We start from the raw sequence: 26,456 nt of genomic DNA, 5'->3' as shown, positions 1-26,456 counted from the left end.
AGCTGGGACCTTGAAGGATGAATGGGACTTATATGGATATGACTGGGGGGAGGGGAGGAACGACAGTATGAGCAAAGGCACAAAGGATGAGAAGAACATGAATCCATATAGTATAAAATGGATACATTGGGAGGGAAGGCTTAAGTAGAATGGCCTTTAGAGAAAAGGGTTTATAGTAGACAGAGAGCAAGGGCTGAAAGCATTCTCTGGATACACAGAAGAGGCAGAAACGCGGTTCGCAGATTATTTGGCCAACCCATCTACAGACAGAGCCAGTGGGTTTTGTTCCAGGTAGGCACTAGTGTCCACTCCCTTCAGTTGCAGCTGGCTGCATATTTTTATTTCCTGAGGTCATCTGACTACTGCCCCCAAACTTGATTGTACTCCCATATATTCTAAGACTATGGTTTGCCTACTTCTCATTGCTGGAGTCTGACTTTGCTTATAAGGCAATATTACAGTCCCTAGGAGTCTGCAGCTTTCCACAAGGACTCTAACAAGAAGAGATATAACAATACATACAGTACTTGAGTTTTAAACACCTCCTATACAGAGATTTCAAATAAAGCAGCTAGACATGTTTAATAAGTCAATAATGTGACAATATCATGAAGGATCAAAAATCATGACGTGTAAATAATGGTTATAGTAACTGAAGATATTTAATCTAGAGAAGAAAAGACTTGGGAAACACATGATAGCTATTTTTAAATATACTTAAAAGGGCAATCACAGGGAAAAATGACTAGATTTCCTATTACCCATGGTGAAATTTATAGAAGTATACTCTGACTTGATATAAAGGAAGATTTTTTTTAAAATATGACTGCCTAGGAGTGTTCAAGTAGGGTCAGATGACCAGTGATTGGGAATATTTCATAAGCAGGAGTGAGTAGGATCTGAGCCACTGTTCTACTGGTAGGGTGTTTGTGGTGTTCCTCAGTTAAAGTACTACAAGCAGCTTCAGTCCAATAAATGACTATCACCCCTCCTGGGCCTGTGTGTTGGTTACTTGAGAAGGCAGTAATACTGGATCCTGGAATATAGTCACACAGGACCCTTCATGCGGATACCCTTTTGTGTTCTCCAAACACCCACTCACGTGTGGTCTCAAAAACACCCAGTACCTTTACTTAGCTTTACGCACTTCACAATATGCTCAATATGAGCAATTTGACTCCCAAGCCTAGGTCAGGCCTGAGTGTTACTCATGAGCCATAGTTTTAGGCTGAGGAGCCTTGAGAGTTTGTGGAGGGATAGCCCCCCTGCCCGCAGGGGGCTGTGATGACAGAAGTCTGTAGGAGAGGTATCTAAGGAGTCCTGGCAAGGCTGGTCTAAAGATCCAGGTCTGGCAGCATCACTATCCATGAGGACCCCAGTTCCTATGGCTCTGTACATGGGGGGGCCATTTGTTCCTGGCAGACTTCATTCCAGAGGTCCTGTGTGGACCACGACTAGGGACCGGGCAGAAGGCGATGGCTAGTTGGAGGGAAGCCAGGCCCTTTAATAGGGGAGGACGGCTGGAACATAGCACTAAAGTGGGCTCGACTTTCAAGCTGCATACGGTGGCCCAGTGGTGAGGTGAGTCCACGGACAAAATGGATCCGAACCAGCCCTGACTGTCCCCCAGATACCAGCCATCCATAAGAATCCAGGTTGGGACTGAATCGGACCTGCAAAGAGAACAGAAAACAAGAGATATTCACCGTTGATGCTTTTGGGTAGTCCTACCTGTAAGGGGGGATAAAAAGGGCGACAGTCTAAAAGGACAGGACCATGATGGGGTGAGAGAGGTAGAAATCAGGTAGGTCTGTCATGTTCTGCAGGATGCAGAGCCAGAGCTGTCTTTCTTACTTAGCGGTCTCTGCTGCCTTTTCATCCCTCATTTCATTGATTGTAGGTCTAGAGTTGGGAGGAAGTGCGAGTGAAGGGTGAAGATGAGAGACAAGGTTTTTACCTTGTGAATTGCCTCGAGCTGCAGCCTGTCCAAGCAGAGCTGTGAATGCCCCTCTCCTTCCTGCATGCGCAGCATTGGCTCCCTGTGGAGCAGATCATGGAAGGAACTCTAGGGAGGGAAGGATAATAGAAGAGAGAAAGCCAGCAGCTTCTTAGTCTTGCATCTTTGTGCTGCCAACTCCTTACAATGCCCTACTATACCAGGACTAAAGTCTTCTGCTTTTTAAAATGCCACACCCATTCTCCTGGCCTCAATTTACCAAATCTGTGTCTTGAAAGAGCAAGTAGTGATGGTTGACAGTTTCAGCATAAGTTCGAGCCTTAGGAGGGTTGGGGGCCTCAGATGAAGCAGAATGATCTCGACCTTCAGGGCTGTCCTGATATGGCATCAGATCTGCTTTATATATAGGCTAGAAAGGAGACCATGAGATTAGGTCCTATAATACTGGAGACAGAATAAAAGAGAAAATTGATGGGGCGCATGGGTGACTTAGTTGGTTAAGCATCTGACTCTTGATCTCAGCTCAGGTCTTGATCTCAGGGTTGTGAGTTCAAGCCCTGTGTTGGGCTCCACACTGGACATGGTTTAAAAAAAAGAGAGAAATTGGTTTTGGGCAGGAAAGACTTAAAAGATGGAAGAAGGTAATATGTTTAAACAAATGTACAGATGCACTATGATAGGGAAGATTATGTACAATTCTGTGCTAAGACTTCAAGGGATAATATCAGGTCTGGGAGAACTCATCCAAATTTGTACCTACTACTTCATAGTTCTAATTTAGGAGGTCATGTGGATTAGGACCCAACAGATGGTGCTATACCATTAAATATTCATATACGTACGAATCTTCGCTCTACAGGTCGCTTGACATTTATTGGGTTCAGTGCCATATCAGGCAATATAGCTGCAATGAGCTCCCCAGATATATCTCCTGCGGCTATTGTCCCAAGCCAGTCGGATCCTGAAAGACTCTAATAAGAAGAGACAGATTTCTTTCATTCACTCATATTGTTTCAGTTCTGTGAACTGGTAACAACTCCACAGTCTGAAGTGGGAAATACATACAGAAACAAAATGAGTTTATTGGGTGGTGGGATGGGGTAGGTGGGTGATGGGCATTGAGGAGGGCACGGGATAGGATGAGCACTGGGTGTTATATATAACTGATGAATCACTGAAACCAACAATACATTATATGTTAATTAATTGAATTTAAATTTTTAAAAATGAGTTTACCATAACCTTTATCCCTGATGATACAGTTACCATACATCTATCCCTTCTATCCCCTATTGCTGCCTCTTCCTGACCCCCAGTAGCTGAGTAAGGGAATCGTTTTCCTGTGTAATGAAGACAGGGGCTCACCCAGACAGTGCCTTTTCGAGGAGCAGTGAAATAGGCCTTAAAACCAAGGTAACCAGCATCAATATAATGAATTCCACAGAGTCCGTAACTATAAGAGAAAGACAAAATAAAACTTTCCTTTTTCCAAGATTGGATTCATTTCCCTTCCCCCATTCCCTCCAGAACTCCAACTACCTCAATGAAACAGCTTTCAACCCTCTCTCCCCACAACAGTCTAGCACATTTTGCCCCCCCAACCCTTAGGGTCTGTCCCCAGAGCTCCTCTTGTGCGCATCCTGCCGTACGAGGCATAGCAGTTGTCCTGGGCCACAGTAACACCATTGTAGGGTAGGAGCCAGGCCAGCTCTGTACTCAAGAAGCGCTTGATAGAGTTTATGGGTTCATAAGGTCGTCGAAGATCCCAGAATTTGATTTTGCGGTCGCTCCCCGCAGAGACAAGGAAATGACTGTGCAAAGAGGGGAGAGGAGGGAGAAGATCAAATCTGATCAAGTCTGGGAGCACCAGCCTTTTCAGGCTTCACCTCCCACCCCACAGCTCTGCTGTCCTGTACCTGTTAGCTTTGCACCACTGAAGTGTACGCACAGCCTGGTCATGGGCTAGGAAACACTGAAAGGGGTAGAGTTTCAAGGAGCCGTCAGAGAGCCGGATCCGCTGCAGGGGTGAATTAGTGGGAAGGTTCCAAAAAACCACCATGCCTGAGGTAGGGACAGAATGTGTAGGTATTAAAGGCCAGTTCTCTCTTCTTTGCTGTAATGTCTTTCTTGGGCTCCTAGGACCTTTGTCTTTTCCCCTCAGAGGTGACCCCCTTATGAAAGGATGTAGGGATCATAATTAGCTAGCCAACATTCCCTCTGTGATATTTCAGCTCCAACTCTTATCAACAAAAAATAGCTTAGTCTGGGACTTGCAGTTGAAAGACAGAATGAATACACCCAGTAGCCTCTATTCCCTACTAAACAGAAACAAAGGGATTTTTATTTTTGTTTTTTTAAAAGATTTTTATTTATTTATTCATGAGACACAGAGACAGAGAGACAGAACGCAGGCAGAGGGAGAAGCAGGCTCCATGCAGGGAGCCCGACGTGGGACTCAATCCCGGGATTCCAGGATCACGCCCTGGGCAGAAGGCAGGCGCTAAACCACTGAGCCACCTACGGATCCCCAACAAAGGGATTTTTAAAAAGCAAAAACCCTCTAGGACAAGGGTTGGCAAACTACAGCCCTTAGGCCAAATACAGCCTGCTGCCTGCTTTGGTAAATAAAGTCTGACTGGAACAGTCACTCGTTCGTTTACCTAATGTATGGCTGCCTTCATTTCTCAATGGCAGAGTTGAGTAGTTCCAACAATGGTCAAACAGCCCACAACACATAAAATATTCACTATCTGGACCTTTTAGAGAAACATCTGCCAACTCTGCTCTAAGACAAAGAGAACAGGCAAGGAGCCAAAAGCAACAAGATGTAGAGAAACAGAAATCAAAAGAACAAAGAGAAACAAACTCTGCTGACTCTAAAACAGGCTGCTCCTGGCCAGGCTAGCAGAGGAGGGAATCAAAAACATAACTTTGATAAAAGTAAAAGACAAATTAAAGAAAAATAAGAATTTAATAAACAATAGCTGAGGAAACTGTAGCTAAAAACACAGGAAATGTAGCACCTCTGAAACTTTCTTGGAAAAACTTATTGGCAGCGACCTCCAGCTGAGCCAGATCAGTCATGTAGCAACAAGGATGGACTCAGAGGGGCAGACTGATGGACATGGGTGATAATTTCAATACAGAAATCTAACTCGGGGATTTAAGACAGCAAAACAGCATCAAGACTGATGAACTCTGATGACATAGGATCATCACACCAAAAGAAACACACTTAAAAGACAGAGAGGGACAGGAAGCATGAGCATGCTAATTTCCTGACCTTCTGGGATGAGACTGATGAGGTCTAACCATGAAATTGTTCCCTGAGGACTCCAACTACCGAATATTCTTATTTATGATCCTTTTCTCTCTCCCCTTTTAAACCTTAAGAGTATCTTTAAGGAACTAACGTCTGTGGTGAAGGAACATTTATGTGGAGCTTAGCCCATCTCTCGGTTTCAATCTTTTTCTTTTATAAAATTAAAGTGTAATTAAATTTCATACATTTTCATTTAAAATGGCTTATACAGGGGCACCTGGCTGGCTCAGTTGATGAAGCACGTGACTCCTGACTTTGTGGTTGTGAGTTTGAGCCCCATGTTGGGTGTGGAGATTAAAAATGAAATCTTAAAAAAAAAAAAAAAAGAAAAAGAAATCTTTAAAATAGCTTATATGGTATGATCCCATCGCTAGAATTCTCTCTTAACATCTGATCTTTTAATCTTTTATATGCATAGAAAACTCCATAAAAAGGATGTTCTTTTATGCTTTTTTTCTTTAAAGATTGTATTTATATTTTTAACTTTATTTATTTACTTTTTAAAGATTTTATTTATTTATTCATGAGAGACAGAAACAGAGAGAGAGAGAGAGAGAGGCAGAGACACAGGCAGGAGAAGCAGGCTCCATGCAGGGGAGCCCAACGTGGGACTCGATCATGGGTCTCCAGGATCAGGCCCTGGGCACTAAAATGCTGAGCCACCCGGGCTGTCCGTATTTATTTATTTGTGAGAGAGCAAGTGAGAGCATGATCTGGGGGGAGGGGAGAGGCAGAGGGAGAAGCAGACTCCCACTGAGTAGGGAGCCCAACACGGGGCTCAATCCCATGGCCCCAAGATCATGATCTGAGCCACAGGCAGATGCTTACTTAACCTACTGAGCCTACCCAGGTGCCCTTGTTCATCTATTCTCAATTATGTTTTTCTGAGTAGAAAACTTCTAGTGACTCTTCTTTCTAAATTTTAAAAAAAGATTTTATTTATTTATTTGAGAAACAGGGAGAGAGTGAGCAAGAGAGAGACCAGGAGTGGAGTGAGGGGCAGAGGGAGAAGCAGTCTCCCCATTGAGCAGGGAGACTGATGTGGGACTAGATTCCAGGACCCCAGTATCATGACCCAAGCCAAAGGCAGACATCCAACCGAATGAGCCATCCAGATGCCCCAGACTTTTTCTTTGTTTTTTTTTTTTTACATTGCTTAAACATAATGCCCAACACTGAACCAAAAAGGAAACAACCAAAAAACAAGCATACATAAAGTTTAAAGAGCAATAGACCCTTATGCTCTCTTTGTTCTTTTTTTTTACCATTATAGTAGCCAGCAGCCAGGTGGTGGTGGGGCCGGGTGGGCATCCAGGCCAGGCTAAGGCACTGACCGCACTCAGAGGGGTCCGAAGCTTGCATAGACCCCACCTGAAGGGTTGCCACACATTGTACCTGCAGGAATAGAATAGTCAGGACTAGGGTTATGGATACCTACCATTTGCAACAAAGGCTCAAATCAGTGTTTAATCCAGCAGGGAGGAGAGGCAGAAAGACACTCACTGTGGAATCGGTAAAGAAGGCTCAAGAAGATGGAGCCTTGGCTAAGGTAGCAGGTTGCTCACTCACCTTATAGATGGCAGGCTTCATTGCTTCTGTGAGAGAAGGAAAGCATTAACTGATGCTCTGGGAACAGAGGACTGAAATCCTGCCTTGCTCTTAGATCACACCCCAGATCTGAGAATGACCTTCCCTGACACCCATCTCTCCTCCAACACATTGATGAATCTACCTCTATCAGCCCCCATCTTCTTTTCTCCCCCACTGTTATACATGAGCATATCCCTCCCCCTATCAGAATGGCTAACTGCTCTACTCCACTCTCTTTCCACGTTCTCTCACCTTTTCTAGAATCTTGCTCATTTGGTTATCTTTCCTTTTCCCTGAATGATCCACTTTCTCTCTCCCTACTGGGTCATTCTCATATTCAGACATAAACATGCACTACAGCCTTCTAACTAAATGAAACACACAAACAAAACCCTTCCTTTAAACCTTGTTCACCTCCAGCACCACCCTCATCTATGTTTTCCCCTTCACAGCCAAACTACTTGAAAGAAGTGTCTATGCATCTGTCTTCACTTCCTTACTGCCTATTCCCTCCTCAGCCCACTCCTCCACCAGACCACCAAATATGGGATTTCTCAGGGCTCAAACCTGGGTACCCTTTTCTTTAAATACTCAGTACAGTTGAAAAACAAATAGGAGCTGCCTTTCACTAACCCTTCCTCTTCTTGCTCAACTTCAGCTCTCCAGTCTTTCCCTCTACTCCCAATTAAAAGATTGTTTATGTGCACTGTGTTTATGTATACATAGCAATGAGGGCAGGAGAGGTCAAGTAAAGGACTGGAGGCAGGAGAAGAGCAGGAGAAGAGAGTGGCAGGGAAGATCAGCCTTAGCAGCTCTTTACACAGCCAACCAGCCGTGGTAGCAGGAGGAGAGGGCCTGCAAGCACCCAGCAGGGAAAGGCAGGGAAAGGAGAGTGGCTGAAAGAGCCCAGTGACAAAACTGTAGCATAGAGCACACCTTGCAGGCTGCTAAAGAAAAAGGTCAAGGACAATAGGTGTGAAGTCAGAGTAGATGGGGTGCTGAGTGAGGCTCTGTCCTAGAGGTGGGGGGACTTTAGGGGAGACAGGCCCTGCTACAGCAGCACCACGTCCCCCTGCCCACTGTGCTACTTACCTGGGGGCTGCTGAGCCAGCAGGGCCTCTGGATGGGGCAGACTGAACAGCAGCACCTTCCCGTCTGAGCAGGCAAGAGCCAAGAGGCCCAACCTGGGCAGGAGAGGAGCCTAGAGGGGAGACCAGATCTGTGCTGAGGCTTGCTGCCTTTAGGGCCTCTCAGAAAACTTTTAAGGTTTTAGTCCCTGGAAATGCCATAGAGTTGCTGGGAAAACTCCATCCTCCGTGTCAACTCTGGGAACTCATAGGGTCTGGTCTCTCTGTTCTGATTGAGTCCTAGGGCATCCCACAAACAATAGGGAGGTACCTTCCGGGGGGTGCCTGGAAGTTCCCATGCTCCACTGGGGCAGAATTTGAGGTCCCAGATGCAGCCGTGGTCACAAGCGATCCCATAGACAAAGTGAGCCCTGTTGCCAGGACTGAGGAGAGAAAGCACAAGGGGAGAATGGGCCTGGGGCCGCCAGCCTGTGCTCCACCCCATCTCAATCCAAGCCAAGTCCCCCCAGCGCCCCTGCCCAGCCCCATCCTTCTCTTCTCCTCAACCACCCTCCTATGGCAGCATCCCAGCCCCACCTCACCAGCTTTCTTGCTGCAAGGTCCCAAGGCCCCAGACTTGGAGCAGCCCAGGACCCGAGTGAAGCTGGCTCAGTGGGTGTGTCTCATTCATGTCAGGGCTGGAGAAAAGAGCCACATACTGCGAAGCTGCTGCCCCCTCTGGCACTGGACACCAGTCCAGAGCCCAGAGGGGTCCCCCTGTGAAGAAGGACACATCCCAGCGTTCTGGGTGTGCTGTGATCGAGCTAAATCTAGAGAAAAGTCAAAGATGGGATGAAGAAAGGGATTAATAAAACATAATAAGGACTTAAGTAGGTGAAAGGATAAATTAACATCCAAACAATGGAATATTATTTGACACTAATCAGAAATGAGTTCTCAAGCCGTAAAAAGGCATGGAAGAACCCTAAATGCATATTACCAAGTGAAAGAAGCCCACCCAAAAAGACTATACACTGTATGATCCCAGCAATGTAACATTTTGGAAAAGGCAAAACTCTAAAGACAATCAAAAGATCTGTGACAGCGACAATAAGAGCAGAGGGCAGGATGAGTGGTTAGAACACAGAGGATTTTTAGGGCAGTAAAACTACTCTGTATGACACCATAATGACAAAGATAGCTCATTATACATTTGTCCAAACCCACAGAATGTACAACATCAAGAGTGAACCCTAGTGTAAATTATGGACGAGTGAGGACATGTCAGTATAGGTTCATCAACTGTAACAGATGTACCATCTGGTGGGGGATACTGATAACCAGGGAGCTGTGTATGTGGAGTGGGGGACAGGGGTATATGGGAGATCTCTGTATCTTCCTCTCAGTTTTGCTATGAACCTAAAACTGCTCCAAAAAAATGAAGTCTTTAAAAAAGAGAAACAGGGATGCCTGGTGGCTCAGTGATTGAGCACCTGCCTTCAGTCCAGAGCTTGATCCTGGAGTGCCAGGATTGAGTCCTACATCGGGCTCCCTGCATGGAGCCCGCTTCTCCCTCTGCCTGTGTCTCTGCCTCTCTCTCTGTGTCTCTCATGAATAAATAATATCTTTAAAAAAATAAAAAAACAGTAATGAAGACAGAATGGTAGTTCCACCTGGAGCTGGTATGAACTGGCTTAAGCCAGGGCCAGAAAAGCAAGAATGGTCTACAGGTGAGAATTTGTATCTTCCTCCTTTCCTTCCAAAGCCTGTCCAGCTCTAGTTTACCTTCAAAGCTGATAGGCTGTGTGTTCTGGTTTACTACAGTGTTCTCTCCAGGGCCAGCCTGTCTGGATCTATCTGAGTACATGTGAACTGGTAAAATGGTCTGGCACTCCATCTCCCTCGCTTCCCTCAGTCTGAGCAGTGATAAGCACTGCAAATTAGAAAGGGGGTGACCAGATCTAGCCAGGACTCCTGTGTTAGTCCAACTGGAACAGCATCAGGGGAAGAATGGAGCCAATTTGTCATCCCTTTCAGATTTTTATCTATTCATGAGAGACACAGAGAGAGAGAGAGGCAGAGACATAGGCAGAGGGAGAAGCAAGCTGCCCTCGGGGAGCCCAATGTGGGACTCAATCCTAGAACCCCAGGTCATGCTCTGAGCCAAAGGCAGACACTCAACCACTGAGCCACCCAGGCATTGCGGTCATCCCTTTCAATACTCATTTTTCCTATTTCTATCTCCCAGAATCAGAAACAGATATGCAATCTTCACCTGTTTATTCGGTAGAGTGTGCCATCTTCAGGAATTCCTTCACGTTGGACAGAGAATAGTGGAGACTTCTCCTCCTGGGGCAGGTAGGGAGCCGCCTCACTGGGGATGGAGGTGGGAACAGTGTGAATTTTGGAAGTTTCACTCATCCTAGGATTCCCTCCCCGTCTGCAGTGGTGTCACCCCCTAAGCTTTAGAATGTCTCTTTAACTTACAGTTCAGATAGCAAGTGCCACTTCCAGGCCAGGGGAATCCATTCTGCAAACTCCCAGTATGAATGCTTCTGTTCTCGGCTAGAGGAACAGAAGAAGCATTAATGAAGGAGAAGAGAGGTTCTAGAGCAACGCTGTTCAGTAAACCTTTCTGCAGTGATGGAAGTGATTTATGATCTGTGTTGTCTGATAGATACACTAGCTGCATGCTGCAAGTAGCTACTGGGCACTTGAAATGTGGCTAGTGGAACTGAGAAACTGGACTTTTAATTTTAATTAATTTTACATTACATTTAAATGGCCATACACAGCTAGTAGCTAACACGTTGGACAGCACAGCTCTGGAGCTCTTACCTTCACAGCAGTGCCTTTTAGTTATGAATATCTTCAGTGTCCTGCCCTGGGAGTACTTCCCCTCTTTCCCATGGCCCTCCTTCTAAATGGTCCTTTACACGCTGCCACCACCCTCTCATCCCCAGCCCCCTTCCTCAAGTCTCACAGGTCCTTGGTGAGATGGAGGCACTTCCAAACAGGAGCCATGATGTGATTTGGTAAGCCATTGGGAGACATTCCCCGGCAGTGTGGCTTCTGCTTCTGAGGAGCAAATGAAAAAAAGTGTAAGGGAGGCAATTTTATAGATTAGAGAAAGTCCCCAGAAGGCAGCTTTCCCAGCTTTTACTTTTCTTGGCACTGCTTCCTCTCTAGCCTCTGACTTATCAGCACCTTAAAAGATTGATGTTTCTACCTTTCCCACTCCTCCATAAAACTGCCAAATACTTAACTGCAAAGCCTGTTAAGTATTTTCTATTCACCTTCCTTGGCATTCAGTTCAAAGGACTTGCATTTGCTTCCTGAAACTCCTGCCTCATGGGATAACATCTCCTTATTCTTCCTGCTTCTGTGATATTCCCCCATAGGCACTCCCTCCTCCAACAGGTTGGGGTGATGATGGAATTACCCAGAGTCTCTCTGTCTTCTCTTCAACCCTCTGAGATACATGTACTCTGGGTACTCTCATCCCATGTCCATGGCTTTGATTACCATCATTATGCCTGATTATCAAGTTGACATCTTAGTAAATGTAAACTTTACCCAGTTTCAGCTTTTCTATAAATTCTAGACTTTTTTTTTTTTTTTTTTTTTTATGATAGTCACAGAGAGAGAGAGAGAGAGAGAGGCAGAGACACAGGCAGAGGGAGAAGCAGGCTCCATGCACCGGGAGCCCGATGTGGGATTCGATCCCAGGTCTCCAGGATCGCGCCCTGCGCCAAAGGCAGGTGCCAAACCGCTGCGCCACCCAGGGATCCCAAATTCTAGACTTTTACAGTGTGGTGCCAACCCATATTATAGAGCCTAAAGCAAAAGAAAAATCAGTAATACAGTTCCTGTATTTATTTAAAACTTTGATATTTTGTTCAGCATAAATTTGTTGTATTATTTTTTAAGACTTTGAGAGAGAGACAGAGAGAGACAGAGAACACGAGCCAGGGGAGGGGCAGAAGGAGGAGAAGCAGACTCCTCACTGAACAGGGAGCTCAATGCAGGGTTCAATCCCAGGGCCCTGAGATCATGACCTGAGCTGAAGGCAGACACTTAACCAACTGAGCCATCCAGGTGCTCTGCATTATTTTTATTTTTTTTTTAAATGCTGCATCAAAATCTTTATCTTGATTCCCAAAGAATTTGGTGCTCCCTTAAATGTTGCGCTTGAGACAAGGAAAGCACTGGTCTCATGCACATGACTGGCCACCAGACATCTCCAGTAGGATGGCTCATGGCACACAGGCACCTCCAACTTAGCATGTCAGAAAGTAAGCCCATCACCTCCCATGCTCACTTTAACTACCCCCCCATTCCTCTGTTCTGAAGTCCAGTACTTGAGAGTACCATCTAAGCTAGAAACTCCTACTCCTGCCTTTCCAGCAACTGCCAAGTGCTGTTAATTATCTTAAATGTCTCTTGCACCTAACTCCCCACTTTCACTTTGCTTCACAGCCTGACTCAGGCCTTCCCTACCACTATCTGGATAACTGAAGCTGTCTTCTGACTATCCACTGCAGACCAACTTATTGTGTCCTATCTGACTTTTCTACTTAAAAACCTTTGCAGGGAGGAGAGGCAGAGGGAAGGAGGAGAGAGAACCTCAAGCAGGCTCCATGCCCAGCATGGAGCCTGAGGTGGACCTCGATCTCACAACTCTGAGATCATGACCTGAGCCAAAATCAATAGTCAGATGATGCTTAACTGGACTGCGCCACCTAGGTGCCCCATCAACTGTACATTTTTAAATGGCAAAATTTATGTTATGTATATTTTACCATAATTCAACAAATACCTATGTTGGTCCTACCAGTCTTTGTCCTTCTATCCTCTCGATTTTAATCCCCCCACTGCTCCCCCACCGCCACCCCTTCTTCTGCTGGTCCCACAGGGCACTTCTATACCTTTGGAAATTTGCTGAGAGCTCTCAATAGCCCTCCCCTGGGAATTCCTGGGAAAACAAATCTCTGGCAAACTTCTATTCTCCTTTCAACACCTAGCCCTACCATCACTTCTCCGGTGAAGCCCAAGTAGTTCACTGCCCTCCTTTACATGCCAAAACCATTTTGTTCCTTCCCAGTGAAGCCCTTATTACATGGTGGACTCTGTGAGGCAGAAGGCTCTCTTAGTCACATGTATTTCCTAGTGCAGAGTAGATGCTCAATATCTGAATGAGTAACCTCATGTACTTACATCCCCAGTCCCAACTCGTTCAACTGTTTTTTGAGGGTGTCCCTTTCTTCTTTTACCTATTTTAGCCATCAGTTACAAGACCAAAGCTTTCCACTGGGGAACCTTGCAGACCCCCCCTAACAAGCCCCCTATTTCCCATTCACTTTCTTGTTCACTCAGATTACCGCTGAAGTAGATCCTCGTGGGGTGCTTTGCGGCACTACAGGCTCGGGGTCAGACGAGCTCTCGCTTGGGGCCTCACTTTCATCTCCATCTTCAGCCTCGACCTGGAGAACAAAGTCTTCATCCCGTGCAGTATCATCCTCCTCTTCGCCACCTTGACAGGCTGCCTGCTGCCGGGTTTTCTTCGGTTTGGCAGGGCTGCTCACCTTGGGGCTCTCAGGACAGGACACTGGAGCAGGTAGTGCTGTTGAGAGCTCTTCAGCCAGTTCCTGAAGGTACAGAAGCGCCCTGCAGGACAGGGCAGAGTCAGAGCCACATTCACAAACACTTAACTGAGAGCCCACCTTTCCAGACACTTGGCTGATTCTAATCTCCCTGGGTCCTCCCAGTGACCCAGCGAAGCAGCTATTAATTTCCCTTTCCCTTTTGATAAAGAACCAGAAATCTAGGGAAGTTAACGGAGTTGGCCAAGACAGGACTCAGATTATGTATGTGGAATCTAAACCCAGGTTGGCCAACTCCAAGTCCAAGGCACTTTCACGCTACCAGTCAGAGATCAGTAAGAGCCCAGGGAAGAATAGAAGGGCACACAGAGACCGATATATACTGGACAGGAAAATTGCAACAAAGACCTGGAGGAAACTGAAAATGTGAGAGGATATAAGGCACAGAGGACAATCTCCTAGAAAGACAAACTCAGCAACAGATAACTAAGTTGCTGTGGTAAGAGCTAGAAGATGGCTCAAGTCCCCAGAACCCTCCCACTTACCTGACACCTCGTCACAGCCTTTGAACTCTCCAACATCTGCCCCCCTCAACCCCCTCCACTGAGCTGCACCCCACAATCCTTACACTTGGGCAGCCCTTCGACGGGGTCGTTCTCCAGGAGGGGTCTCAAAGTCCTCAGGGGGCCTCTTTGGAGGTGGAGATTCTGGATGTTCTAGGTCTTTGGACAACTTCAGTAGTAGCAGCTCTGCCTTGGACCTTCGACCTCGTTTCTTAGGCATGGGGGTAGACAGAGGGTTGGATTGATCTAAGAGACCAGGAACCAGAGGGGCTGATGGAGGATTAGGTTGTTGGGGCCTTTTGGGGCCTTTCCGTGTGCTACCACCTCTCTTCCGGCCAGGCTTTGAGGCCCTCGGCTTTGAGACCTTTGACATCTCTGAAGAAAGATCTGTAGAGAAGAAGAATATGGGTCTATGAGATGGGACCAGATCTCAAACCTCTTTGGAATAGATTATACCATACCCAGCTTGATAAGATCCTATGGTTTCACCCTGTTTTCTTTCATCGTAATGTAAAAATGGGGAGATAAAAAGAGGAAGGGACAAGGTACATATACCTTGCTGTTCAAGTCTGGAGAGGCTTTCTTGTTCTTGAGGGAGCCTTCTCTCATCAAGGGAATCCTCAAATCCAGTCAAAGGTGTAGGTAAAGACATCTCTATGGAAGCTTCAGCACTAGTTGTTTCTGAAGAGGCCTTGACATCAAGCTGGTTTAGCACCTCTTGTCCAGGAGAGTCTACCACAGTCATGTTCCCCACGGGGCCGGCCTCCCCCAGGGCAACACAGCCGACCCCGTAGGTATCCATCAGCACCCCCTAAAATGGCTGCCCCTGCAGAGAGATATACACATAAGTAGAAGCAAAAGCTATTTGCACTGGCTCAGATTTTCTACTTTCCTATCTTTTCTCCTCTCATCTCACCCGCTGCCCAGCTCCCAACCAGAAACCCAAGCTCCTTGATCATTCATTCATTTAACAATAATTACTAAACATCTTCTATGTTAGGCACTATTCTAAGAACTGGTAATTTGACAATAAACAAAACAGACAAAGTCCCTGCCCTCATGGAGTTTGCACACTAGAAGAGCTAGCAATAAACAGATAATAAGAAAGCTACCATTTATTTATTAAATGCTTACTAAGTACTAAGCATTATATTCTTCAGCCAATTTAATTTAAAGCTCTTAAGTTTTCTTGTAAGACTAATGCAGTGAATGAGCCATTATGCAACCTCTTTCCCTAAAAACCCAATGATATGAATCACCCTCTTCCCCTCAAAAAATAAAAAAAGAGAGAAAAAAATCTTCCCCGAATTCTTAAACTTCCTAGGAGTAGACTACAAAGAATAGATGCCAGATATATAAAATTTAGACCGAAATGAAGGAGGATACCTAGAGCTAACACCCATCTTTGTGAATACTAGTCAAGGAAAATATTTATTTAATAAGAGTTCTCTAGTGCCCTGCCGTTAATCTTTCACCTGAATAGGGGAGGTAGATGGCTATGAGATAATTAAAGAACATCCTACTACATTAAGAGACCTTTCCCACATTGAAGAATGAACTAAAAAACTGTCACGAACCTTCATTTTTATTTTTTAATTTACTTGAGAGAGACAGAGACAGGACACGAGTACATGCACACAAGTGGGGAGGGGCAGAGGGAAAGTCTCAAGCATACTCTCGCTGAGTGCAAACCCCAAAGCAGAGCCCAAATCGGGGCCAATTCCACCACCCTGAGATCATTACCTAAGCCAAAACCATGAGTCAGTCGTTTAACCAACTGAGTCACCCAGGAGCCCCCCTTCATTTTTTTTCAAACCCAGAAAATCATTGTACAACCATGAGCCAAAGTAAACTGACAGAGATAAACAGAAACGCTGATCACCAAACCAAAAAGCTGAGCAACACGCAACCCTGCAAAGGCCCAGTTTTTGGCCAGAATAACCTGCCTGTCTATGACAAAGAAGGAGAAAATACTCAAATCCCAGGAGAGAATCCCCTATAGGTCTGTATATGTCTTAAGGATAAATAACTCATTAGCCTTGGTGGTAAAGTGTGTTAATACAGATACCATAAGAAATATCATATAAGGGTGCCTGGGTGGCTCAGTCAGTAAACATCTGCCTTTGGCTCAGGTCATGATCCCAGAGTCCTGGGATCAAGCCGCACATCAAACTCCCTGCTCAGCAAGGAGTCTGCTTTTCCTTCTCCTTCTGCCTGACACTTCCCCTGCTTGTGTTCTCTCTCTGTGTCAAATAAATAAACAAACAAACAAACAAACAAATAAATAAATAAAATCTTTTAAGAGAGAGAGAGAGATCATACAAATTAAACTTCCCAACTATCTCTCCTAAAGAAGCTATAATCTAAATATATTATAAACTGTAACAACAGCTCAATCCTCTAACTCAGGTACAAAGGAACATTGTGCTAAAGACACACTGTTAGAATGCCAAAGTAACTAGAGGTCAATGAGAATCTACCTACCTTGTTCTTTGGTAAATAGCAAGCCCTGAGAGAACTACTCCATTCAGAATCAGTAACAAACAAAACGGATCCACCTGAAATCTATGCATAGACACTACAAAAAGAAAAAAAATGAAACAAACAACAAAAAAAGATGAAACGTATTCTGTCAAAGCCTCCAGAAAACAGAAGAAAATCTGCAACAAAAACTTCTATACTTTCAAAAAAAAAAAAAAAAAAAAAACCCTCAAATCCAAAGATACCGTGGAATCTAGGAAATAAGAGATCAAAGAAAACAAAGTGAAAAGGGAGCAGTCATAAGGAAAGAAACTGAATAAACAAAATCATCATGAAATGAAATGAAAACTAGAGGAGAGGCAAATGTTGAAACTCTGCTGCTGAAAAGAGGTAAAAGTGGTTAGTGAGATGATGTGGATGGAAAAGAAGGAGGGAGCCAACATATGAATAATTGATGATCCCAATGAAGAGAGATGAAAAATGAGAACAGAAGTGTTAAAGTGTTAAAAAACAAAAGGAGAAAATTTCCTGAAATAAAAAAATACTTTCCTGAAATAAAGGAAGACCCCAGTCTAAAAGGGAAGCAAAAATCAATAAAGAATCACCAAGACCAAGAAATACCCAAGTGAAGACACTAAATTTCTCCAACAAAAAGAAAAATAAAAATCAAGTCATCCTCAGAGTTTTCAGAAACATATGATGCCAGAAGCTAAAAACACTAAGAGGGTCAAGAGAATTTTTTTTTTTAAGATTTTATTTATTGATTTGAGAGAGAGAGAGAGAGAGAGAGAGAACCAGTGGGGGAGAGGCAGAGGGATAAGTAGACTTCCCGCTGAATGCATAGCCTGATGTGGGGCTCCCAGGACCCGAGATCATGACCTGAGGCAAAATTAGCCACTTAACCAACTGAGCCACCCAGGGACCCCAAGAAAATTCTTCATTTAACTGAGACATCATTCACATAAAGGCAACAGGATAATATTCTCAATATGCAAGTTTCTAGGAATTAAAAAACTTACACACCCTTAGTTTAAAAAATCCCCTTGAAGACCTACTTTAGCCAAGTAAAGATAAATCAATATGAAAAACTTCCTAATGGAGAAGCTGTAGTATAAAGACTGGCAGTATACATTTAGTCCAGTGATACATGACCTGAGTTTACACACCTGTGGTAACTACCACTATAAAATAGATTGTAATTTAAAATTTTGAAAGTCAAAATTTTTACATTTTGCAATGTAAAAAGTGCTATTATTCTGACTGTAGTAGATGAAGACAAAGAAGTATCCTGATTTTGCTTGTAAGGTTGATAAATGGAAAAATAAAGGTTTATTAATACCATTTAATTAAACATTAAAAGCAGTCTACTATATTGCTTCCAAAATACCTAGCAGCCATAGGAACCAGAAGGAATTGCTTTAAAGGCTACAAAGTAAGAGACTGAAAATAAAAGAAACACAAAGAAAAGAAAAAAACCTACAAAGATGACAAAAGATAAAGATATAGAACAACAACCAAAGATCAACTCATCCACTAAAACTATAGGCTTTGAAAGAGATGCCTAAAACAAAGGAACTCAAAGAGCTGAAAGTCAAAAGACACATAAAAAATATACAGGGCAAATGTAGACAAAGAAAAGAGTTTTGTTGGTAATAGCAAAGTTGAATTCAGGGGATAAAGTACAAAAAGGGACAAAAAGGGAATACTTTATAATAAATAAAATTTCAAATTATATAAAAGATAAATGTCATGAACTGTTAGATAGCAAATGACATAGCATCAAAATAAGGCAAAATCTTCAGGAAATCCAAGAACTGTTTTTTTAAGATTTTATTTTATTTTATTAATTAATATTAATTAATTAATTAATTTATGAGAGACACAGAGAGAGAGAGAGGCAGAGAAGCAGGCTCTATGCAGGGAGCCCGACGTGGAACTTGATCCTGGGTCTCTAGGATCAGGCCCTGGGCTGAAGGCGGCACTAAATCGCTGGGCCACCCGGGCTGCCCTAAGATTTTATTTTTATTTATTCATGAGAGACACCGAGATAGAGGCAGAGACACAGGCAGAGGGAGAAGCAGGCTTTCCACAGGGACCTCAATGTGGGATTCAATCCTCGGACCCTGGGATTGAGTCCCACATCATGATCTGAACTGAAGGCAGATGCTAAACCACTGAACCACCCAAGTGTCCCCCAAGAACCACTTCTTTTAACCACTAACATCACATAGATAAGGACCAAGAAGACATGAATGATTATTTTAAATCTTTTTTTTTCAAATTTTTATTTATTTATGATAGTCACACACAGAGAGAGAGAGAGAGAGAGAGAGAGAGAGGCAGAGACACAGGCAGAGGGAGAAGCAGGCTCCATGCCCCAGGAGCCCGACATGGGATTCGATCCCGGGTCTCCAGGATTGCGCCCTGGGCTGAAGGCAGGCGCTAAACCGCTGCGCCACCCAGGGATCCCGAATGATTATTTTATAATCATAATAAATGATTATCGAGGTTCAGTTGCATAGAATAGAATCCTCTCTAGACCAGCTAAAAGGGACTTATTATATAGGGTATTACACATGGTTCACATAAGTGGTTCCTAAAGTGTGGTCCTGGCAGCATCAGCATCACTTGGAAATTTGTTAAAATGCAAATTTTCAGTCCTATCACAGATCTACTGAATCTGAACTCTAGGGTGAGGCCAGCACTTTGTGTTCTCAAAACCCTTTAGATTATTTGGATGGATGCACATGCAAGCTTGAGAACTACACATGCACATGCAGGATCACTGCGACGGGGGTGGGGGTGGGGGACAGTTTAGGAACAAGTGCTTGTCAAAATGGGAAATTGTCTGGCAGCTGCTGGTTCAAGAACAGGGCTTCTCCTCCTACACTACGATGTGGAGGCCCCTGCGACAGCTGATGGTTCCAGGAACTGCCTCTGCATTGATCAGAAAGTGACCTGACTAAACAGGGAAGACCCTTCTCTGGTTCCCAGATCCAGAATCATACCTCTGTCACAATCTGTACCAGCAAAATGTATGGTCTCCTGGCCTGCCTCCTATCTAAACTTGGTCCAAATTTGAGTTCTCCAAAAGCATATTTGATTGGCAAGACCTAAATTATATTTAGAATCTTGGATGGAAAAAAAATTCCAGGAATTGAAATTTCTAGCTTTCTAGGCTCTCAAATGGAGCTTTGTCCTTCACTCACATCCCACTACCCCATGGTAGAAAGTGGGATCAATGTCTTGTCAATTCCTCTCCACCGTGTGCATATAAGTTGCCAGAGCACTAGCAATTACACATTCTCTCTAATCAGTCCCTATGCTCCCTTTCCTCCAACATCTGATCCCCTGGTTCTCAGCAGATGATTTTGCCTCTGATTTCTAAAACAAAACCCAAAGCCATTAGGTGGGACATACTTCAATGTCTGGTCAAGTAGCCTAACATTCCCTGCATCTGAACCCCTCAGCTACTTCCAATTGTGTTCTAGCTCTATTCCCCCACCTTCTAAGGGCACTGAAATTATTTAACCTTTTCCTTTACATTGGCTATTTCCTAACTGCATTTAAATGTCTCTAATTCTCATCTTAACGGACATACAACAATCCTTCAACCCATATTCTTCCTGCCTCTCAGTCAAACTTTTAATGAGTTGTCTGCCCTTGATGTTTTAATTTCCCTACTTCATTTAGACTAGGATATTGCCCTCCAACTCATCAAAGAAACTAAAGTCATCAATAATTGCTGTGTCAACTAATGCAATGGATGCTTCTGAGTCTCGTTTAACTTGATCTCTCAGCAGCACCCACACTACAGACCACACCTTTCTTGAAATATTTTTTCTTGAGAAGAAATTCAAGTGCAATAAAGTTTCAGATTTTGGCAAAATTTCCTCAGTCTTTTACAGCTGTCTTACACCTATTTGGCAGCTTCTTTGTTTCTTTGCAAATGTACTTCTTTTTTCTTTCCAAGCTTTCAACTTACTTTGCTTTCTTTTCTTTTTGAGGATTGTTTTTTTTTTTTTTTATTTAAAAACAATTTTTTTAAAGAATTTATTTATTTATTCATGAGAGACACAGAGAGAGAGCAGAGACACAGGCAGAGGGGAAGTAGGCTCCATGCAGGAAGCCTGATGCAGGACTTGATCCGGGGACCCAGGGATCATACCCTGAGCCTGAGCCGAAGGCAGACAGATGCCCAAACACCGAGCCACCCAGGCATCCCTTTGAGGATTGTTTTTATAAAAATTTTAGTTGACACAAAATACTTGTAAACACACATAGAATATAGCAAATAGCAATAAAGCACCTGTTTATCTGCCACATTTCAACTTAGCTTTAATAGCAACAACTCTTTCATACTCAATTTCTTTAGGATTTAAATATATATATATATATTATCTGACATAAAAAATGTTGAGAACCATCACAAATGACTCTTAGCAGGCATTAAACTCAACCAGTGGGAATAGAATGAGCAGGCCTATTGGAGAAAAGTCTATAGGCTTCAAGCATTCAGTGTGCATGGGCATCTGTCTGTATGCTTCACAGAGGAAACAGAGAACGGTTAACACAGGAAGCCAGTTAAATAGGTATCAATTAAGAGAACTTCTACGTATATCTTAAAGATTTTCCACATCAGTACACTTACATATATCTCATTCTTCTTGGTTACTATCCAGTGTTCCATAGCATTATAGTTCATTTGGATATTCTCCATTTGATGGACAACTGAATCACAACACTATTACAAACAATACTGCTATAAATATTTTAGTAGAGAACTCTCCATTAATGAGAAATTATTTTCTGGACTAATGATCTGACATGGAATTATCATTAGTGGTAGAAGGATATACACATTTCAAAATTTAATAGATACTGCAAACAGCTCACCAAAACAAAAAACAATTTATAATCCCACTATAACCATTTATCAGTACTCATTTTACCACACCCTTGCCAATCTTTAATTTTTGCCAGTCTGATGAAGGAATGCTTTCTTATTTTATTTTTTTGGATTATCCTGATGATTGAGGTTAGCAACTTCTTTTTATCTTTTGTGTGTGTACACACACTCAAGTATGTATTTTTTTTTTTTTTTTTTTAAGATTTGAGAAAGAGAGACCGCAATCAGGAGGGGGAGAGGGAGAGAGAATCTCAAGCCAACTCCTTGCTCAATGTGGAGCCCCACACAGGGCTTGATCTCACTACATTCAGATCAGCACCTGAGCTGAAACCAAGAGTCTGTCACTTAACCAACTGTGCCACTCAGGTGCCCTGGACATCTGTATCTTTTTATAATTGCCCATACAAATGATTTGCCCTCACATCTATAGGACAAATCAATGTTTTCTCTATTGATCTGTGGAGTTGTTATTTATGTCGCAAAAACTTTGTTTCTACCTTTTTTTTTTTTTTTTTTTTTAAAGAGGGCAGCCCTGGTGGCTCAGCGGTTTAGCGCCACCTTCAGCCTGGGGTGTGGTCCTGGAGACCCGGGAGCGAGTCCCACGTTGGGTTCCCTGCATGGAGCCTGCTTCTCTCTCTCATGAATAAATAAAATCCTAAAAAAAAAAAAAAAAAAAAAAACCAGGGGGGATGCCTGGGGGGCTCAGTGGTTGAGCATCTGCCTTTCACTCAGGGCGTGATCCTGCAGTCCCGGGATCGAGTGTCAAGTTCCGCATGGGGCTCCCTGCATGAAACCTGCTTCTCCCTCTGTCTCTCATGAATAAATAAAATCTTAAAAAAAAAAGAAAAAAGAGTTCAACATTTAACCAACTGAGCCACCCAGATGACTTTGTTTCTACTTTTTTTTTTTTGAAGACTTTTTATTTATTTATTCATGAGAGACAGAGAGAGGCAGAGACACAGGCAGAGGGAGAAACAGGCTCCTTGTGTGGAGCCCGATGTGGAGCTCCATCCCAGGATCCCCAGGGATCACAACCTGAGCCAAAGGCAGAAGCTTAACCACTGAGCTTCCCAAGTGCCCCTGTTTCTTTTTTTTTTCTTTTTTTTTTTAGTTATTTATGATAGTCACAGAGAGAGAGAGAGGGGGGCAGAGACACAGGCAGAGGGAGAAGCAGGCTCCATGCACTGGGAGGCGGACGTGGGATCCCTCCCTGTTTCTTTTTTAAAAACTTTGTTTATAACATTTCTTGCTAAACTGAAATTTTACTTTCCAAGTTAAATTCCTCAATCTTTTCCCTTATAAATTGTTTTGGTTCTTTTTTTGGGGGGGGGGTCTTAAAAAGACATTTCCTACCCTGCTGATATATACATACCCTATTTTATTTTCTTCTAATACTTTTTCTAGTTTTGAATCTTAAATGTAGCTCTTTAGTCCATGTGGAATTCTTTTTTTTTTTTTTTTTTTTAAGATTTTATTTATTTATTCATGAGAAAAACAGAGAGGGAGAGGCAGAGACACAGGCAGAGTGAGAAGCAGGTTCCATGCAGGGAGACGTGGGACTCGACCTGGGTCTCCCAAGATCACGCCCTGGGCTGAAGGGGTCACTAAACCGCTGAGCCACCAGGGCTGCCCAGTCCATGTGGAATTCTAAGAGATATGAGTATTTACTTACTTCATCTTTACCTCACTTGAAAATTTCATATGACTTGCCTGATTCACTACTGAATCCAGAATCTGGTACATATTAAGTGCAATAATTAAACTTTGTTGATTTAATGACTAACTTCTCAAGCTGCAAAAAATCCGTTGAAGGATTCACTTCTCCAGAAGGCAGTAGCGAGTATGGTGGTTAATTTCCTTTTATGATTTCACAATGCAAACTCTAGACTCAAGTAAAGAAAGGATGTTTAATAAATCTGTGCTAGAATTTATAAAAGTTTACGTTTGCACCTCAACTTGTTTGGAATACTGCTTCAAGGCTGCCAGGATCTCCCTAGTTAAGGAAAATAGTTAACACAGTTCCTCAAGTATGGAATTACTTTAAACACACTGGTCTAATACACTGTTTCCCAAAGTGTTCCTATGGTACAGCTGGTGGTACGTACGACGATTTTAGTGATACAAAAATGAACGATTTTATTAGACCTTTTATATTTTAACTTTAACTTTTATTTTAACTCTAGCCCTTGGGGCGCCTGGGTGGCTCAGCCTGAGTCTCGATTTCTTCTCAGGTTGGGATCTCAGGGTCGTGAGACCGAGCTCAGGAATCCGGCTCCCCGCTGGGCTTGGAGCCAGTTTAAGATTCCCTCCTCCCCGGCCCATCCCCCACCCCCTCCGCGCGCGCGCTCTCTCAAAACAAAACAAAAGCCAAAAAAACTCTAGCCCGTGAAACCCATGGTTCCATCTATCTTGCTTAGATTGAGATTAAGGCACTTAAACTTGAAAAACAAACCAGTTTAAAGAAAACTACTAAGAAAATAATAGCACATTAGATAAGAAGGGATGGCAAAAAGTATTCAAACAACAGGAAAGGCCGAAGTTTAACAATACGCCGCTAGGGCGAAGAGGCTTCGCCGTACACTACACTTCTCTAACAAAGTGAGTTAGTACGGGTGGGGCTGAAGTCGCCACCTCTGCCTGCCCCAGTAGACAGCCAACTTGCCGCGGGATAAAAGTACTAGAAGGGAAACATAACTGGCCCTTGGCTGCGCCAATGGGGTTGCAGCGCGCGGGGCACAACCCCGGGGTTAGAGGAGCCTCACGGAGGAAGTGGCTGGGACACAGCAGGATGAGGAGACTAACCCGCTACCCCTCCAGCAGGGACCGCCTGCCCTTCCTCCGTAATGGGCGTGGGGGCAGCTTCCACCACTAGTCTGTGCTGAGCTGGGAGCGAGCCCTGAGTTTTCTGAGGCTCAGGACTACGGAGGTTCGCGGAGTCCGAGAGATGCAATGGAAGCAGCGCCGCGGCCCGGACACAGGATGCCGTGCTACCCGCACAGCATCGAGGAAGAAGGCAAGAGCCGTGGTTAGGAGGGATGAGGGATGTCCGGTTGCACTACAGGGAAGGAGGTGGGGAGTGTGATGGTTTCTGTAGCAGTGCGGGGACTGGAGGTCGCGATGCTGTGCAGAGAGGGAACAGCGGAGCCAAGAGCTAGTTCCCAATATCTTAGTGCTATGGGAAAAGGAGGAGGAGGAGTAATCGTGGGGCCCCCGCACACCCCGCTGCGGTACACTCACCCTCACCAAAGTCCTTCCGGAAGTCCAAGTTCGAAGATGGCGCCGTCTATCTAGTCGCGGTTTTATGACGAAATCTGGTAGCTACTCTTTATTGACCCCTCCCCCCCACTCCTCTACCCGTGCCTCCAGTGCACAAGGTAAACACGTGAGCGTGGTGGAGACTTTGTGCCCGAAGACGTTTTCTCAGACTATGTATTCCATAATGCAGTGCGGCGAGAGTCCCGCGCCCTTTCGAGCGAGCGAGGCTCCCAGCCTTTAGCCGCGCCGGGGACGCTGCGTGGCCTTCTGGGAATTGCAGTGTCAAGAAAGCAAGATTGACGCCTGCGCGGTGACGGTCGCTGCGCCCCGCGGGTTCCCACGGGGCCTGTACGCGAGCCTCGAGTTTGCGGCGCGCCCAGGCCTTGCCGCCGTTCCCGAGCGCTGAAGCCTACCTAATGGTCAAGATTACCAGCCGTGTAGCAGGCAGGGCCGGGCTGGACTGAGTAACTACCTCGGCACGGTCAGAGTGGAGAACTCAGACCGAGAGGCGGAGGGAGGATAGCTTGGGCCTCCACCGAGGGCAGCCATTCATGAAGTCCTGGATGGGTGCTCCAAAGACCAAAAGGGGCCTGGGGAAAGGACAGAGGGAAACCACTAGGAAAGCCTGGCGTGGGCACGCTCGCTGCACTCTTCTGAGTACAAGCCAGGCTTGGCCCGTGGCCTTGTTTCGGCACAGGCCTTCCCCGCTCCCTCCCTGAGAGATGGGATGCCAGTGAACAAAGAAAGAACGTAACAAATCTCTGCCCTTTCCGGAGACATTTAAAGTCATATAAGTTTTACAGGTCTCAGCATACTAACTAGAAGAGTTCAAGATGTATAAATAGGGACAGGAAAGACTGGAGTAAACCAGTCTTTGTCTTCCCGAAGAATTCCCCCCCCCCCTATTAAATTCCTTTAGTTACACAAAACATTTGAGAAAAACGTGGGAGGAGCTAGCTAAGACTTAAAAAAAAAAAAAAAAAAAAGCCTGAGTTAAGGGACTCACCCCAACTGCCTTAGCGAACTTAGGCTGTGCCTAACTTAGGTTGTGCCGGGGCTTAGGACCAGCTTTGTGAGAACACAAAATTGGGTGAGGCTCAGGCAGCAGTTCCCCTAATCCGTACTATCTTAAATACTTGTCTGATGGGACAGCTCTAGGAAATGTCTCTCCACTCCTGTTGCCTCAGATCAGGCCATCTTTGACTTAACTGCAAAATCTTTTATATTACTTGTATTCACTTTTGGAATAAGATATTCACGTGGCTCAAAATTCAAAGGATACATAGAGTATAAAGTGGAGACTCCCTTCTACCTGTCTCCACATGCACACAATCAGTTCCTAGTTACAGATCCAAGATATTTTATTTATACACATATGAAATGCATATATATCTTTACCCTTTTAATTCAAACAATGAATACACACACTGTCCTGCATCTGCCTTCTTTTAACTGAGTGTACCTTGGAGATTGTCCTTTTTTTTGGTATTAAAACCTTCCTCAGGGTAGTCCCTGTGGCTCAGTGGTTTAGCACCATCTTCCGCCCAGGGCCTGATCCTGGAGACCCATGATCGAGTCCCACGCCCGGCTCCATGCATGGAGCCTGCTTCGCCCTCTGCCTGTGTCTCTGCCTCTCTTTCTGTGTCTCTCATGAATAAATAAGTAAAATCTTAAAAAAAAAAAAACCTTCCTCATTCTTTATTATGGCT

The 26,456-nt window shown here is 44.3% G+C and overlaps 1 protein-coding gene across 3 annotated transcripts; it reads right to left on the bottom strand.

Annotated features, from left to right (window-relative positions):
• Positions 1–556: 556 nt before the first annotated feature.
• GTF3C2 (general transcription factor IIIC subunit 2) lies at positions 557–25,243 on the bottom strand. Of its 3 annotated transcripts, none has more exons than XM_077915868.1 (19): positions 25,220–25,243; positions 14,658–14,928; positions 14,168–14,489; positions 13,318–13,603; positions 10,920–11,014; positions 10,424–10,501; positions 10,212–10,310; positions 8,539–8,766; positions 8,268–8,379; positions 7,962–8,070; positions 6,849–6,874; positions 6,545–6,674; positions 3,874–4,018; positions 3,607–3,768; positions 3,323–3,410; positions 2,800–2,928; positions 2,217–2,366; positions 1,958–2,065; positions 557–1,673 (listed from the first exon to the last, which is right to left on the bottom strand). In XM_077915868.1, exons 2-19 carry the CDS (start codon positions 14,902–14,904, stop codon positions 1,455–1,457), a joined length of 2,733 nt encoding a protein of 910 aa, XP_077771994.1. In that variant the 5' UTR covers positions 14,905–14,928; positions 25,220–25,243; the 3' UTR covers positions 557–1,454. The 3 variants fall into 3 exon arrangements, with proteins under 3 accessions (XP_077771994.1, XP_077771995.1, XP_077771993.1); XM_077915869.1 differs by lacking the exon at positions 25,220–25,243 and adding an exon at positions 24,730–25,013 and having other exon boundaries at positions 6,849–6,871; XM_077915867.1 differs by lacking the exon at positions 25,220–25,243 and adding an exon at positions 24,730–25,012.
• Positions 25,244–26,456: the final 1,213 nt, after the last annotated feature.

This window comes from Canis aureus, chromosome 12 (assembly GCF_053574225.1).
Source record: "Canis aureus isolate CA01 chromosome 12, VMU_Caureus_v.1.0, whole genome shotgun sequence".
Classification (NCBI taxonomy): domain Eukaryota; kingdom Metazoa; phylum Chordata; class Mammalia; order Carnivora; family Canidae; genus Canis; species Canis aureus.
This window is presented reverse-complemented; position numbering and strand designations above follow the sequence as displayed.